Source organism: Oreochromis niloticus, linkage group LG20 (genome assembly GCF_001858045.2).
Source record: "Oreochromis niloticus isolate F11D_XX linkage group LG20, O_niloticus_UMD_NMBU, whole genome shotgun sequence".
Classification (NCBI taxonomy): domain Eukaryota; kingdom Metazoa; phylum Chordata; class Actinopteri; order Cichliformes; family Cichlidae; genus Oreochromis; species Oreochromis niloticus.
Window position 1 is genome coordinate 28,029,523 of NC_031984.2, and position 17,142 is coordinate 28,046,664.

Below are 17,142 nucleotides of genomic sequence, written 5' to 3' on the forward strand. Positions count from 1 at the left end.
CATTTATCATATTTGCTTATATTAGTGGTTCCCACATTTTATAATACATACGCCTGATGGTCTGTGGTTTTAAGAAAGTCTCCCATTTTGCCTCATCAATAATCCAGCCTCAACCCTGCATTCATATTTCATATTTCAGATTACAGAGTCCTGAATAAGCAGGCCTCATCACATCACAAGACTACCTGTTCTCGTCCAAACAGAGCACTTCGCTCTCAGACTGTGGCATTACTTGTGGAACCAGCTCCCAGTTTGGGTTCAGGAGACAGATGCCCTCTCTACTTTTAAGGTTAGACTTAAAACTTTACTTTTTGATAAACTTTGGAGTTGGGACTTCTTATGAATCAGTAGAATTAGGACTTCTTTTCATGAGCAAAACTCACTTTATCAAAGTTTAATAAGAAACATCTAAATTCTTGTGTTCTAGCTACAATGTTGTTGGTAATATGAGGTGTTATCGCTGCCCTGTTTTTCTCATCTCTTCTGTTTTGCTGTAACTTGAATTCAGCTCTTGCAAATTTTTAGTGTCACCACTCTGTCTACCCACATTCTCAAAGCCCATCACCCCCTAGTCTCTTAGACTCAAAGTCATCATGATCTACCACTGTCTTTAAATAGTACCATCCTCCTCCTCCCCATCTCCACCTTAGTTCAGTTGCCCAGTGCATCACCTCCAAAATCTCCATAAGTTCACAAATAGACACTACTAATGTCTACACCTTGGAAATCCAATCAGTTTCTCCCACATCCATCTGTGATTCTGCTCCGTGACGATGCTTCCCATCAGATTCTAACTGACAAATAATTTTAAATCAGTTACATTTCTTTTCTCTTTCCTTCCAAGTAATCCAAGTGAACTTCCACCCATCAATTTAATTCATCCCTTGCAACAACACGAACTGCCACAATCTTTTCCACGATTTCTGGCAACATTACTGATCAGTAATGTTGCCAGAATACAAGTTTTAGTGGAAAATGTATTAAAGTCTGTATACTCATTGCATGTGTGTGCACGCGCGTGTGCGTGTGCCTGAGCAGGTGTTTATTTTATACAACATATCATTTTCCAAAAGTTATTTGATCCATCTGCTGTAATGCATAATACTGACTCGGCATAAGTACGTCCATTAATGCTGCATGTTGTCAGTTAAGGTCAGTGTATGATGGAAAATTATGATTTCACACCAAACAGAAATATTGACTGAACTCAGTTCAGAAGTTATTCTTTATTTTGGAAAGCTATGCACGGAGCTTCAATCCCCTATGGAAAACCTGACCAGCACGTGACCTGTTTTTATACGGTCCATTTGAGTCTCCAAGGAAGTCGTAAACATCCTCCTAGAGCCATCGTTTTCTCGATAACAGTGACGACAACAAGGAAAACTGGAAAACTCCTCCTTCTCTATGACTGTTTTGAAGTCGTAAAGATAATCCGATGATTTAGACAAGTTTACAGTGAACTGTAAAACACACCCTTTGAAATTATTTGTTTTCTTGTTTACCTGCTTTGGTTTGAAGTAATTTTGAACCCGACCTGTCATAGCTTTGTCCCCAGATCTCTAGTTAAATATACATGGCACTCTAATAAAAAGTGCATATTATATGTATAGATATTATAAATGTAGCTCCATATTAGTGGAAATATAACACCTTTATCCCAAATTTAAACTTAACCGGTCTGTTTGCCCTTCACATTTTTATTGGATGTGGGAAGTTTAACTTCAGCACTGACCTTCTCTCAGGTCTGCCATCTCACTTGTTGACAGTAAAGACAAGAAGAAAAAAGAAGGAAGTGTACACCTGCTTAGGTGCCCTCTCAAAAGTTTCAAAAACACTTCTTGGCAAATTTTGATAATGCAATGCTGCTGCCGGTTACTGAAGTTCAGAGAAGCAGAGGGGTTGTCGGAAAACTGAAAACCCCTCAGGAGTGTTGGGTTTTCTCACCATCTCTCCAGAAGCCTTGTGTTGTTAGCAAAATTACAGGGACCTTTAAGTTATCATGTACAACTAGTACTTGAAAAGTCTGTCCGCATAATCATGTCACCCCTGTTGTAATGCTCAGAAAAATGAAAAACAGGAATGCCTCATTAATTAGTTTTAACAGTATTTTCATTAAATTATATTTTAATTTAAATACATTTTTTATTTCAACTTAAATCCAGACCTCAAAGGGTTCATGATTTTGGTTTTCACTGATCATCGTTGCATACGTTTGTTCTCAAACTGGTGTTACGGCAGGTATCCTTCCAATGAGAGATTGTTCGCAGCCTTTCTGTGTCTACTCACCCTTCCACGTGAGTATGCACTCTCTCTCCAATTAGATAAAACGGACTCAGGCTGTCCTTGAGGCATCAACATGGTCAAAACAGAAGATGCAAAATCAGATGATTGGGTCATCAAGATCCAAACAGAATCCACTGACTCACAATCCTACAGACCTTGCCAAACAGAGGCTCGTACTTAAAAGGATTTATCCGAGGGTTACTCATAAAGTGAAGTCTGACCTTCATCAAAATCATAGAGAAATGCAACCCACGTAAACTAATAAATATTAACAGCAGTTGTACTTAATATGTCTTTATTGAACACACAAATAACTCACAGTCCATGCTAGAAAAATGATGTGAGCCTATTTTTCCTAGCATTTTTTTTAAAGCTACTTGGAGTCAGGTGGCTCAGGAGGCTCTGTTGCTTCAGGACAATTATACTTTAGCGATCGTTGAGGGAATTGATTACCAAAGCAGTCACTGAACTGGGTCATCTGGGGAAACCCAATGACAGAGTCCGGTGCACCAAGTCACCAGTCAACCATTCACTCTCACATTTACATCTATGACCAGCATAGAATCACTAATTAACCGAACACACACGTCCACATCTGTGGAGAGAACGTGCGAATTGCACAAAAAGAGGCCCCGGGCAACAAGGAGGATGGTGCTAACCTCTGCGCCGTCCCTACAGTGTCTTCAGTGTCATGTACAATTAGTGGCTGTAATTGTATTGTACCAGAAAAACCAGATTCAGCAAGGGCAACAAACTACATCGACCAGTTTGGGATGAAGGGAAAGTGAGGAGCTGGAAAAAGAGCAAAGACAAAGGAAACAAGAGGAAGCACTTGATAGGCTGGTGTGACCAGTAACCGCAAACCAGGAACAGGTAGTTCCAGAACCGGAGCTACCTGCAGAGCTGTGGAAGAGACGGTAAAGAGAAACAAAACGGGGGAAGAGAGAGGAAAAGTCATCATTTCTTGCAACTAAATGTCAGATTTAAAGCAAACTGTTAATAGAAGACTCCAAGGAGGTTATCTCTGCTGAATGTCACCTTTCTTCACGCCTTTGAGTTCACTGTAATATTCCACTAACCCTGCTCAACTTAATGTTCAACTCATCCTGACACTCCCACCAAATGCTAGAAACTGCAGTCAAAGTATCCGAACTGCAAATTAGGTAAACATGACTTAGTTCTTGGAGGAGAAACCCGTGGGAGAGCTTGATCATCAGGGTCGCACAAAATCCAGGAGAGTTTTGTCCCGATCATCTTTACAGAAACTCTCAAAATCATTTAGGTTTTTTTGGTGGCGCTTGGTAACTCTGAAGTTTCAGCTCCCTTCACAGATTTTCTGTAGGACTTTACCTTTGTGTAATGTTTTGAGTCACTGATATGCTGGACATACCATCTTCAGTGTTCTGATTGAGGAAAGGAGGTTCTTGTCCAGAACTTTACAATACATGGCAACGTCCATTAACCCCAAATGCAGTGAAGCTGTCCTGTAACCTTAGCAGAAAAACAGATCAAATGTTGCCACCTCCATGCTTGACTGTGGGGATGGTCGAGATGATGCCAGAAAACCCTTTTTTTTAACCTTGTGCTGACCACAGCACTTTCTCCCAAGCCTTCTCAGAATCATTTGCAGGTTCTTGAGATGAGCTTTACAATCCACTGCGGTGTCGTGTGTTACCAATGGTGATCTGGGTGTTTGTTGACAAACTACTTCCGTGTAATTTTGGGCTGATCTGCCATCTCTCTCATGATCATGATGATCTTGCATGGAGCTCCAAACTGTGGGCGACTGATGGTCATTTTATATTTCTTCACTTTCCAAATAATCCCACCAGCAGCCATGATCTTCTCATGAAGCTTCTCGCTGATGGTCTTGTAGCCCATTCCAGCCTTGTCCTTGTCCCGGTCTACAATCTTGCTGATGACATCCTTTGACAGATCTTTGGTCTGGGAGAAATTGTTTCTGTGGACAAGTGTTTTTATGCATGGATCAGATGGGCACAGAGTCAATCAGTGGGAGCCAGGGGATCAAATACCTTTTGTTTTGTTTGTTTTACTTTTCTGGATATTTGGTTGAGAGTCTGCCTCTCTCCATTAAAACAAAACTACCATAAAAATTAGGGACAGTTTGTTTCTTTGTAAGTGATCAAACGGAAAGAAATGCACAGGGAGCCACTGGAGAGAAACGCTGGGGACTGGAGTGACGTCATGCAGTCTGGTAAAACATTAAGACGCCTATGTGCTGCTTTCTGAACTAGATGAAGGACAGAGATTCATGGAAATTTCTGGACACGAAAGTGGAAAACCATATTCATGCAAGCTGTAGATGCGAACAGTTACTAAATCCAGTAGGAGGTGCATCTGAGAATCCTCAGTGTTAATCAAAAATAATCATGTCACTTACCACCAACACTGTGCACATATTCCTGCTAAAATGAAACAGCAGGAGATTCTGACCTTGAAGGCATGGCCACAGAGGTTGAGACTATCATATTCGTTGTTTGAGTAACTGTCAGTTCAAGTGGACAGACAGTCAACATTGTGTCATTTTATGGCCTGTCTGCACACACACATTCCCTTCTCACGTGTATCATTTCCCCGCCATCCATCGTGCAACATCACTTACTGTAGCATTAAACTCTCACTGAGCCACCCGCTAAATCTTTGGCATGTTTATTATTTGGCCCAATTCATGGATTCCAGGAAAGGGAATTAAACAAAAACAACAAAGAAAACATTTGATTGTACACTTTCTCCTTCGTCAAAGGCCGCTCTGCTTAGTGCCCAAGAAATGACGTTGCTGATACGATAGAGCAGTATTTGTGCTTGGGTTACTAAATAACTGAGTCAGTTAGGCAGCTGTTATTGCAGAGATATATTATTGCTAATGGCCAACAGCCATTAGTCATTTCCATAAAACGTAATGAGTAATCAAATAAAACACCCAACGCACATCCTTCAAGTCATATAAATGAGCAGTAGCCTCTTCACGGTGGATGCCGTTGTAACTTTTGTGTTTATTTCCTGTTACAGGTGCTGAATGAATATCCTGACAGTCTTTCAAATCTTTCAAATACACATTTGAAGAGAAGTCTTTCTAATCTCTGAGCTCTGACCTCCTTAATGGCGATCTCGCCCTCTGAGACCAAACATGTCATTTTTGTTTTCTTTTCTTAATGAAGTGTAGCTCGGAAAGTTTTGGAAAATTTATCTGGCTGAATTATAACGGCTGGTTATGTTGACCAGCAGCACTGGCAGTGGAGCGAGAGCCTGTTCGTATAGGCAGCGGTGCTCCGGCGGGAAGATATTCCTCTATCACCACCTGTCGCCTTATCAGTGGCTACATGGAAATGAGACCTTTATATGTATTGTGTATCTTAAGCACACTGGTCGTGTAAAAAAAAAAAGGCAGTTTCATTCTGTTTGCATTTATTTATTCTCTGAAAAAGTCAATCCTAAAGGTTTTTTAAGGGCACAGATTTGGGTGCTGTTGACAAGAAAATGAATGTTGCAGTCACGTCAAAAATATATCAGACTGAATGTGTTTAGTGTGCTGTTATAGGTGTTTGTTTTATGTGTGGGGAGACAGTGAGCACAGGCATAAAGAGGCATTGAGGAACATAAAAAGACAGGCCAGTAATGTGTACTACTCTCCTTGAAGTTGTGAGGCGTCTTCCTCCTCCCCTTCCTCCTCCTCCTCCCTCCCCGCCTCGAGGCCAAAACTCTGTTGAGGCTATTTACATAGAGGGCTAAATAGGGGAGCTGACAGAGCCTGACAGGTGACGCTGAGGAGGGACAACTGAGAGCTGACTCTCACACAGCAAGCCATTACTCAGCCTCTGAACACGCACCCACTCGAACAAACACCACGGAGGAGGACCTCAACCTGAGCAGAGGCACAATTAACACCCCAAACTCCCTGCTGTGAGTTTGGAAGTCAGTTGAATTTGACTGAGAGAAAAATGCTTTGTCAAGCTCTGAGGGAGTGAGCTGAGCTCGGCCCACAGCGATCAAGACAGGAGCACATCTTCATCATCTAACAGGTAAACTGAACTTCTGCTCTGCATGCTGCTTTGAGGCTATTTTTTAAACAGTTTGAAGCTCACTGATGTTAAACTAAAAGGCTCTAAATGCTGCACTTTAGTGTTTGTACCCATATTTGATTATTTATTATTACTTATTACCCTTAAATTGAACAAAGTCACACTCCAGACTGTCTTTGACAAATGAGGCTGAGTTATCTCATCTCCAAACTGCTGAGATGCAAAGAGTGGTACTGTCACAACACATGTTCACGATCTCCTGCTGCAGCAGCCACATTTCACCAGTGGCTCTCTGTGTATTTAGTTTATCAGATGTCTGCACTACTGCTTCCTGCATTGTCCTTTGTGCGTACACATGCTACCTGCTGAACAGATCTGTTTTTGCCTCGACCTAACCTCACAATCAGTTAAACCGTCTCGAGCCGCCCCTAGTTCAAACTGTCGGCAGGTCGAGTTACATTTACCTTTCAAATGGAGAACAGGTAGTGCAGCATTAGAGATGGCAGTTGAGCCGCAGATACACACAGTTGAGCCTGACACAAAGAAGCGAGGTGGGTGGGTGGGAGGGGGATGGGATAGTAATACACAAATAAGTTACAAAAGAACTGTGTCAGTGGGATGGGTGAGGGAAAAACAACATGTGCACCTGGTCAGCAATGTGTGATTGCAAAGGGAAGGTCAAAGCAAAACACTGTGGAAAGTCAATAAAGAGATTTAGTGGTGTTTTGAAGTGTTAAGAGTTGAGCAACGACTGAGTTTGAGTTAATATTTGACCCGCTGAACAATATCAGCTCAGCCCTGTTTTTTATAGCTTTTCCACAGAATGAGGGCGTGTAACAGTTTGTAGTTGTAATTTTTTAAAAATCAGGAGGGCAAAGGAGACAGAAATGGTCTGTGGACACCAGGTGCAAAACCTTTCCTTTTGTTAGGGGGGAGGTTGTGCTGTTCTCTCTGCACTGCACCTGCTGTCACTTTCTTTTGCACCAAAACAAGTGAAATGGACTCACAGCAGTTGATGCTTCCCAGGTGGACTGGTTGATATCTCTAAAGTTTAACTGACTCTGTCTTTTTACTGCGTATTGCTCGAGTTGTGTACTAGGGCAGTCTACTAATACTTAAACAGAGCCCACAGGGGCTACGTGACTAATAATAAACTCTGAAGTATTACAGTCTTTACACATTAACAGTAGGATATTTACAGGAAATTTCCAGAAGCAATTCTACAGATTCAACTAGCAAAACAACAACAACCAAACAAACACAATGTCCCTGTGAGCAGATGCTTCTTTCTAAATGAAGTAAATTTGTAAGCTCAGAGACTCAGACTGTAATCTGTGAAGTGTCCTCAGTGCATTCCTTCTGACCAGCCACCAGACTGAAACCTGTAAAAGTTTAACAAGTTTGTTACCAGATTACCAGACATGGAAACAGAGCAGGAGATGTCACATCCAGCACGTAGCCAATCAGTTCAAATTTAGCTACTTTATCACTGTAGAGGCAGGGAGCTTGGGTGCAAACGTCCGGCAGTTTGACTTCCTCTTTTCGTAAGACCTTGACCTGGCTCGGTGAGCCTTTAAAACACATGAAATGCAATAATTAGCCACATATGAACCTTTACGTAGGCGTTTAAATATTTGCTGAACCCTTACAATGTTCATAGTTTGCTTGTGTTTGCGTAAGTGTCATTTTGTGGTTTATCAGTGTTGGTAATATTGAAATGAACCAATTTTCAGCATGCTGCATCAGATACTAGTCACTGGGAGTGTTATCTGGAGGTCGTCTCCCTCGTACTGCGATGACACGGGCGTCCAGTAAAGGGGCACGCCCGACAACTAAACCGCAATTTGAAAGCGAGTGTAATTGATTCAGAATCCGCGGTTAAAGGAGTCTTTAAACTGATAAGACGGGTGTAATTATACCGAGAAATCTGTCCTCATCCTACTGAAGCATTCAGCAGACTTGTGGAGGGAGAGAGCTCCCTGTGCAGGAATGTGAAGGGTAGATGGAGTGATTAGGTGGAGAACAAGCAGGGACTTTGTGTAGATGGGAGAACTGGGACAAGACCGGCCCTCGGGGCACAGAGAGGAGAACACCTGTGCTGACATCATTCATCCCTAATCCACAAACACACAGCAACCCTCAAAATGACTGACTCTTAATACCAGAACTACAACATTAGGGTTCTTTCCAAGGATGATACATAAAGCTTTGACTTTGAATCGAATGGGGACTTTTATTTTGGATTCATTTTGAGGCTCTCCCAACATTAAGGCTTAATCACAGCATTCTCACACATGAATCGGTTTATATTTCCAGAACAGTAAAGAAATAATCTGTCTGGCTGTTTTAGAGGGTGTTCATCAGATGTTTTAATAAAATATAAAAGAAAGTACAAGATAAAACACAAAGACACAAAATGAGACAGGTAAAGGATCCAAACAAATTCTATGAGTCACTATTCAGCAGGCAGTTAGACGTGATATAAAAAAGGTGACGAAGATACGACGTATCTGTCGTAAAAGCCAAGCAAGATAAACTCAGCGTGGTGCATCTGAGCTGTGATGACAGGACGTTTTTTAAGAGGAAGTACAAACCAAAAGGAGGCTCTCTGTGTGGAGGCTCTCCAGCCTTCACCGAAGCCGCTTTATTCCCACCAGTTTTTAAACAATTATATCAAAACTGGTTAGATAATGTACATTTTTTTAATATTCACTGCACCTGATGAGAGATGCTGTATGATACACTGAACAGTCTTGCAGAGACACCAGAACAGGAATGGATTCCCAAAACAATCAGGGTGACTCTCAACACGAGTCCCCACGCTTTACATTTACACACTGAAGTCACCCAGTGTGAAAATCTGATAACCCCATAGGCATCAACCAGGATGTTCAACAAACAGAGTTCGACAAATAACAAACAAGGGATCCTTGGCTTTCATTGCTTACTGAAGCCTGAGTCATTCACTCCCTCTACATTACAACACTAAACTACACAGTGCGCAGCCAGCAGCCGTTAATAAGTTCTATGATTTATAGCAGAACTAAAGGTCTTTTTTTATGGCTTGTTTTGGCTTTTCTTTTTTGAGGCCTGATCAAAATGTTGTCATGACTGGAGCTGTACCTGCAGCACTGCCCACACTGTGTAGGGGCTGAAGGGCTTCTTTTCATTTCTGGTCACTTAACTGACTTATATGTTTGTGCATGCTGCATTATCACACAGCACATTTGACCCATTATGCATCGCTCCCGAAATACTCCTTGACAGGATAAAAACTTTAAACTTTGTAATATTATCCGTGCACCAAGCGAGGCTAAGAACAGTAAGGATTTATCCAGTATGACTGGATAAAGCCTGCCTTGGCTAAGCATGACTGTAAACTGTTGCAATTTCTACGGCATTTTTAAGGAATCTGAATACTAATCTGTGCATTTCACTCCAGCAGGGACTTCAGGACAGACCAAGGCAACAGCCTGAGAAACCAAAAGGAGAGTTGACAAAGGACGTCAAAGACCTCTAAAGATGGAAGATACCCAGCAGGTTTGGCACGTGACGATACCCTGCCAGGAAGTCGCTGGAGAGCTGCAAAAGAAGGTGTCAGTGGCAAACCAGCCCGAGTGCTCCATCTGCTACAACACCTACGACAATGTCTTCAAAACACCCAAGCAGCTGCAGTGCACCCACACCTTCTGCCTGGAGTGCCTTTCCCGCCTCAATGCGCTGTCCAACCAGAACAACAAAAACCCCACCTTAGACATCCGTTGCCCCATCTGCCGGCAGGCCACTATTTTGCCAAAGGAAGGACCCCCGGCCCTGGTCACCAGCCGCGAGGTCCTCTGCGAGCTGCCCAGCCACCAGCAGCAGGAGGAGCCAGTGTGGCTGGAGGGGGAGAGGCTGTGCTACAAGAGCAAGCAGAATCATAATAGCTCAGGGGACCCCGAAAGTCCTGCGGCCTTCTGTGTCTGCATTGACATTGGGTCCTCCAAGATGGACACTGCTCCCGAGCTTCCACAGCGGCATCTCACTATGATGGACAGAGTGGCTGACTGCAAGAAGATGATCCTCTTCGTTCTGCTGCTGGTGCTGCTTATTGTGGTTGTGTTGTGGCCCCTGCAGTGCGTATTCAGCACCGGGAATATGCGCTGCTTCAGCGACAGCGCCCACCCCACCATCAGTACCACCCCCAACCCCAACATCACCAGTGCCATGTTCAAGAAACTGGTGGGATAAACATTGAAACCTGGACTTCACTTGTAAATGCTTAGAATATTGTGTATGATACATTTGTACTGTTGTGACATTTTAATTATTATTATTATTATTGTTATTATTATTATTTCCAAATTGTCTTAAAAGTGTATTTTGTTATCGCTACACAGAAACAGCTCCTCACATTTTCAGAGCCACAAAGCTTAAAGCGTCTATGTGTAAGCTTTTTTAGACATTTGACTTCAGTGCCTCCTAGTGGCGGTTTAAAAAACTGCAAGCAGGCAAACAGCCCGTAAAGTAACACTGACTGCAGCCATTTTCACCAGTGACATGTTATTGTGGTGTTATAGGGCACAAGAATTTTTGACATAGCTTTGTTTTTTTAAGTTATAATGAGATGAAATTTCTTGTTCACACAGACAACCATAAACTGTAGATAAAGGATGGACTAGCTTCAGTCTGTAAAGTGAAGCCAACATGGATGCGCCTTAGCCAGCAGGGAGAACTACGTACTTCTCACCTGATTTATTACCTCATTTTTCTAAAATGGGTGGGTCTTGTCATATCACAGCCACTCATTATGTATACTTAAAAAAATAAAAAATAAAACTAAAGGCTTCCATGAACCAGCAGCTATGTCCATCTTTTACAGTCTGTGGACACGACTGATTTACAAATAACACCGCACAGTGAAGCAAGACCAGCGTCAGCTGTGTTTGTTTAGTGGCACAGAGAAGATGAAGAATCTCAGCACTTTAATCTGCACTTGTATTTTGAAATTAGACATGATTTTTGCTGTCTAGCAGGCTCAATGGACTGGAGCGCGGCTGGGTTAGTTTATTGTGTCTACTCGTACACAACCAGCAAAGCTTAGAGACGCTGGCACATGAAAGTTGAACTTTGCTTTGCAAATGTCCGTCTGGCAGCACGAAGAAGTGTTCCCAGTATGTCAATGAAAAACTGTGTAAAGTGTGTTTTCTTAAGACCTTTTCTACAAACCTTTAAATAAAAAACAAACAAAAACTCAGATTATGGATTCTGGAAAATAAATCATTTGAACAAAGTTGAATGGGATTAATCACAAATTAAGTTTCTAAAGCCTCAAACAGACAAAGCTGCTCACACCCTTTTATGCTAATTAAAACAAAGCGTAATCTCAATGTTAAGTTAAAAAACAAACCATGCCCTATGTAACCATTAAACGGTCACCATAAAAACCAGCTTCTCCTTTGTCTGGACAGGAAGCAGTCTTTATTTCTTCCTGGACTTTGTGTGACATGACGGAAAAGTTGGGCTGTGGGGGCTTTCCAAAGCTCACACGTGGCATATGGATGATAAGAGCATTACGTTGATTCGAGCTTCATTTAGAGGAAGCCATAAAAGGAGAATTTCCTCAAGTACCAGCTGAAGCTGCCGGTAAATGTGGTTAAACAATAAATCCAGGCGAAAGAGAAAGGTGCTGAATCACGGCCACGAAGCAGTTTCCCCTAAATAGAAAAAGGAAGTCAAAATAAATACTTCTTAATAAGTTCTTCTTAGTTGGCAATAAACTTTTCTCTACATTTAAATTGATCGTTTCCTATAAAGAAGGCTTTTATAAATGCCTGCCTCCAAAGAAGCAGATTTGAACGGCCAATTTTCTTGCGACAGGCAGCAAAAGAAAACTAGCTTGTTGAAATTCAGCTAGGAAAGCACTAATTTCACACTCATCGCCTGTTTTATTTGCTCTGGAGTTCTAAAGCATATTTTCTTTAAGCCACTTCAACCATGAAACACTGGTGTTTTTCTGAGTAGTCTTTCCTGCCTTGCTTTTAGTATGAGCAGGTTGGTGATCAGTGAGCGGTATCGAGCTGTAAAGCTTTTACCAAATGAAATGACAAATGGAGTGAATAAGCATAGAAAGGTATGAGCTCGTCATTAGCACAGCCCATGATTCAGTAGCTTGTAGAACCACCTTTAGCAGCAATAAAAGTTGAAGTAATGACTTTCTGTAAGACTTTATCAAACTCTCACATCACTGTGGAGGATTTTTAGCCCACTCTTCTTTACAACATTGCTTCAGTTCATTGAGATTTGCGGGCATTCGTTTATGCACAGCATAAATGTTCCACCCAAGGATGAGGTCTGGACTCTGACAGGTAATTGTAGCACGATGATTCTTTTCTTTTTCAGACAGTCTGTAGCAGATTTGCTACAGTGGGATCATTCTTCTTTTGCATGACCCAGTTTGAGCAAAGCTTTAGCTGTCAGACAGATGGCGTCATATTTGACTTGAATACTTTGGTATACAGAGGAATTCATGGTTGACTCGAAGACTGCAAGGAGCCCAAGTCCTGTGGTTGCAAAACGAGCCCAGATTATCACCTCTCCACCACCATGGTTGACAGCTGGTGTGAGGTGTTTGTGCTCATGGGCTGTTCTTGTTAAACATAGCACTGTGCATTAAACATCTTCACTTTGGTCTCATATGTCCTGCTCCTGAAGTCTTGTGATTTGCCAAGATCCAGCTTTGCAAACCCAAACTGCTGTACTGTGCACAGGAGACGGGAGGCTTTCTCCCAGCAACCTTTTCATAGTTCCAAAGTTTTGCGCTAACTTTAACATGTAACACATCAATTCAGGCCTGAAATGTAGCTCTCATGTCTTTGGTCGTGGTTTCTCTTATAACTGCATGGTTTGACCTCGGGCTGAATTTGCTCAAAACGTCCACTTCAAGACAGACTGGCACCTGTCCCGAATGTTTTTTCACTTGTAAATAATTTCACTGTGGAATGTTGGAAGTTGGAGTTTTGGGAAGTAGCTATAAATTCCTTCCTAAAAGCAGTTGCTTCTTTCCTCCTTTGAATTTTGTCAACACACACGTGAAATCCCCAGACCTGCAAGCTTACGCAGAGGTGCTCACACTATCAGATAATCAGTAAATCAAATGCATTTGATTAGCAGCACCTAGCTGCTACATTACCCTCTTCACTTCTTTGAAAGCGGTAAGTCCTTAGTTTTTCCACACAGTGCTGCTGCACTTTGGCTTAATTTTTGTAAATAATTAAATGACTGTAATGCATCCCACACACACACACACACACACACACGACTGTATTTAAATGATATGAAGACCCGATTATTTTTATAAAAAGTACTGATATGTAAAATATGACGTGACTGTAGAATGAAAGATTCTCTCCTTTGAAGTAAAACAAAACAAAACTATGAGAACATAAAATCAAATGAAAACATTTGCCTTTATATAGTGCCATCATAGATTTTTATTAAACTATGATAAATCATTTTGTTGCTCTGACAGATCATTGTGTCGGCCGTTGTGGTCTATACAGCAAAAAACAAGGCGTCTGGGTGGAGCCAGTGCAAGAAAAAGAGCAAAGGGAAGAGCTTCCACTGAACGACAACTCATTTCGGGTTAACTGCAATCGACAGAGGAACAGGGGTATGAAAAAACAAAATAAACCCTCCAAAATGCACACACACACACATCGAACTCATGTTCAAGTAAGTGTAAGATGACGAGCAGAGTGAAAATACCACGTTACTTTTGCAAATCTGTGTGCGCTGGTACAACTCAGAGCCTGAATTTTATCATTGGTAAAATTACAGATTTACAAAAAAGTCAAGGTAAAAAACGCAAGAACGAATAAAAATCAAACACTATACAATCTGAAACAAAACAAGATAAACACTGATGGCAAAAATTTAGTGCACTACAAAAAAGCTAACGAACATCCACACAGCCTGAGGTTCAGCAGTTTCACACTTTCAAGTACTGATGTTTCACCAAATCATAAACACAATCTGACCAATAGAGGCAAAAGAAAAATACAAGAAAGAACGAACAAACAAAATTATCCCAGCGCAGGACGAAGAAAACAACCCAACAAGTCGTTTCTCATTCATTGGACATAAAATCACAGTTCATGAAGAGAAAAACAAAAACACAGAAAAACAGGAGGATTCACACGCCATCAGTGCTCAAATTCAAGGGACGAACAAGTGGTGCAGCATTTTCTTCACCCACAGACGTCCTGTGGGCCTTCACTGACATTCATGTAAAACAGAGCTTTTATTCACATAAGAGTCAACCATTTAAAGAAAGAAAGAAAGAAAGAAAGAATTTGATTGTGCTTGGCTGTATCATAAATTGTGTTCATTTCAAAAACAACATTAAATCACAAGCTGCACCTGTGGGAGTCCAGCTGTAAAGACGAACGGTGTGAACACTCCTGACGAGTGCCACTCATTCACGCTTTTATTTTGATGCTTGAATAGGAAAAAAAGTGGACTGAACATATTACCACCGGTCAGACATTCAGTAGTTTGTTTTTCTTTAAAAATGGGTTTTCAGGACATTGAGTGACTACGGTTTAAACCATCTAGGACAGACTTCCAACATTTCTACGCTTCTATTTGCGCAGGATATTTTGGTGCTGCTTCTTGAGGCTAAAAATAGCCAACAAGCTGCTGCACAGCACTTTGCGCAGCGGCACCGCCGTCTTCCTTATCACATCAGTGACGTCAGCTTACTCGCTCTGCTATCATCAAGCCTGGATTACGGCCATCTTCTAAATTACTTTTTGGAGACAAATCTATTCTTCAATCTCGGCGTGATTACAGTGGGCCAGATGGCCATCTGCCTCACTGTAATCGCCCCCCTTTCCCTTGTCTCCTTGTGACAATCTACCCCCTGACAGATGTTGAACAGCATCAGACCCGCTGATTAACAAGGACGACCAGTCAAACTAAGCTGCGAGACGGCGGTCGGCTGAGCACGACTCCGACCGTCCATTCAGGAATCCTTTCCACCCAGTTTTCTGTCAAATATGGACTTCAGATATCTAAGAATGATTTCTTACACCACAGCGCATCTTTATAAATATATATTTAAATAAACATCAAAACATAACCATTATACCAACATCAGTAAAAGAAAAAAAAATGACTTGATGGACAGAACAGCCCTAGTTTTCATGAATGACTGTTCTTTAACTGGAGGTCATGTTCACGTTCATAGACAGTCGGGGCAGACTGGTTTTGTCCCGACGGCGAAAACAAATCACCTCCAATATTGTTAAAGAACAGTGGATTGCATTTGCAGCTAGTAAGATTATATATAACTCTTTCACAATACAAAACTTTGATAATCAGTCATATCTAAATAAAATTTATTCACTTTCACAACTTAAAAAGACAACTTCATTAAAGATTCAAAGGAGGAGGGGACTTGCTTGCCCTTCTTGTGACTGGGGTCATGAAGCAGGTTATGCAACTGCCCTTGCCATCATTCAGCGGCCACATTAATAACCACCACAGCTGGACAGACAGAACACAGCAAAAACAGTCTTAGAATCCAATTTAGACGACAGGCAGCCAAGACTGAGAAAGAGATAACCGAGTGAGTCGGGGCAGCGTGCGGACAAACGGCTTAGTTTTGACCTCTTCCCTTAGTCCCACACAGCTCCGTTCACTTCAGGCCAGGCCGGGCTCCACATTTAATATCTGTCACCCTAAGAGAAAACTGTTTTTGCCTTCATGTAGACTTGCAGAGTAACAGTGGGTTTGGGTTGGCTAGATTACAGACACATCCTGTGACAAGGCACTTGTGCTGGTTAAGAAAGGGAGAAGCATTAGCACAGGAGGGAAGAAAAAGGGCAAGTGGAAGTGGGGGGCCTGAGTAAGGGCACTATGCTGTGGACTCCACAGAAGTCCAGACAGAAGTCCAGCAGGACGGTGGCAGCAGACACATCAGCTAGCCACCTTCGGTCCGCGCCAAGATCCAGCGATGTGGAGTGTACCGAGTGTGGAGCCCCCCCCACCCTCCCAAGGGATTTTCAGGAGCTGAGAAAGTGAAAGAAACACAGACATGTAGACCAAGCACGGTTTGGATTTTACATTTCATGACTTGATGCTCGAATCAGATCGAAATTATAAAATAAATATAATGACACTGTTCTCAAGCATCATTGAAGTTACATACAAACATGTCCTCTTGATTTCTGGCAGCGATCTTATTTCCTCATTTATTATTAATTCGATTTTTATGACTTCACTCAGGACATTTTGATATTTAGCAATATATTGGTCCATCATGCTGCTCTTCAACATTCCCTGTTGAGTGCTGCACATCAAGCAGCAATAGGTGCAGGTTTAAGTGCACCCATTACTTACTTAATACTTTCTACATACAATCATATACGTCTCCAACCAGATGCTCATAAACACTGATGCATAGCTAAAAATTTGAAACTACCCATGAAAATTAAATCTTTTCCATATTTGTATCAAAGTTTGAGCCAAGAAAGACGGAGAGAGGCTGAGCGGACTGGCAGTTAGTCTTTTATGTTATGCATTTAAAAAAAAATAAAAAAAATCTGACAGAAACCCTCCAGAAACAACACGGCACATTAAATTAATGCATTTTAAATACATTCAACTGTAATCAATGCTGTATTCAGAATACGTTTTGTGCCAGTGTCCCCAGAATCAAAGCCATGATTCATTCCCTGTAACACTGCTGGGTTCCTTGTCGATGGCACTATATTAGTCACCAAGACAGAAAAGAATGACAGTGTGAGAACTGAGGTTGATTATAATTTGAAATTAA

At 41.7% G+C, this 17,142-nt stretch overlaps 2 protein-coding genes across 5 annotated transcripts in view; one reads left to right on the forward strand and one right to left on the reverse strand.

Moving 5' to 3' along the window:
• The first annotated feature begins 6,022 nt into the window (after positions 1-6,022).
• rnf223 (ring finger protein 223) lies at positions 6,023-11,561 on the forward strand. 2 transcript variants are annotated; one of them, XM_005454126.4, is made up of 2 exons: positions 6,023-6,323; positions 9,766-11,561. In XM_005454126.4, exon 2 carries the CDS (start codon positions 9,846-9,848, stop codon positions 10,551-10,553), a length of 708 nt encoding a protein of 235 aa, XP_005454183.1. In that variant the 5' UTR covers positions 6,023-6,323; positions 9,766-9,845; the 3' UTR covers positions 10,554-11,561. The 2 variants fall into 2 exon arrangements, with proteins under 2 accessions (XP_005454183.1, XP_005454184.1); XM_005454127.4 differs by having other exon boundaries at positions 9,769-11,561.
• Positions 11,562-13,771: 2,210 nt separating this feature from the next.
• Positions 13,772-17,142, reverse strand: part of ptpn11b (protein tyrosine phosphatase non-receptor type 11b) — a 34,316-nt gene continuing 30,945 nt past the window's right edge. For all 3 annotated transcript variants that reach the window (XM_005454124.4, XM_005454123.4, XM_005454125.3), the window contains exon 16: positions 13,772-16,376. The gene's annotated coding sequence lies outside the window, so the exon portion shown is untranslated. The remainder of the gene's footprint in view (positions 16,377-17,142) is intronic.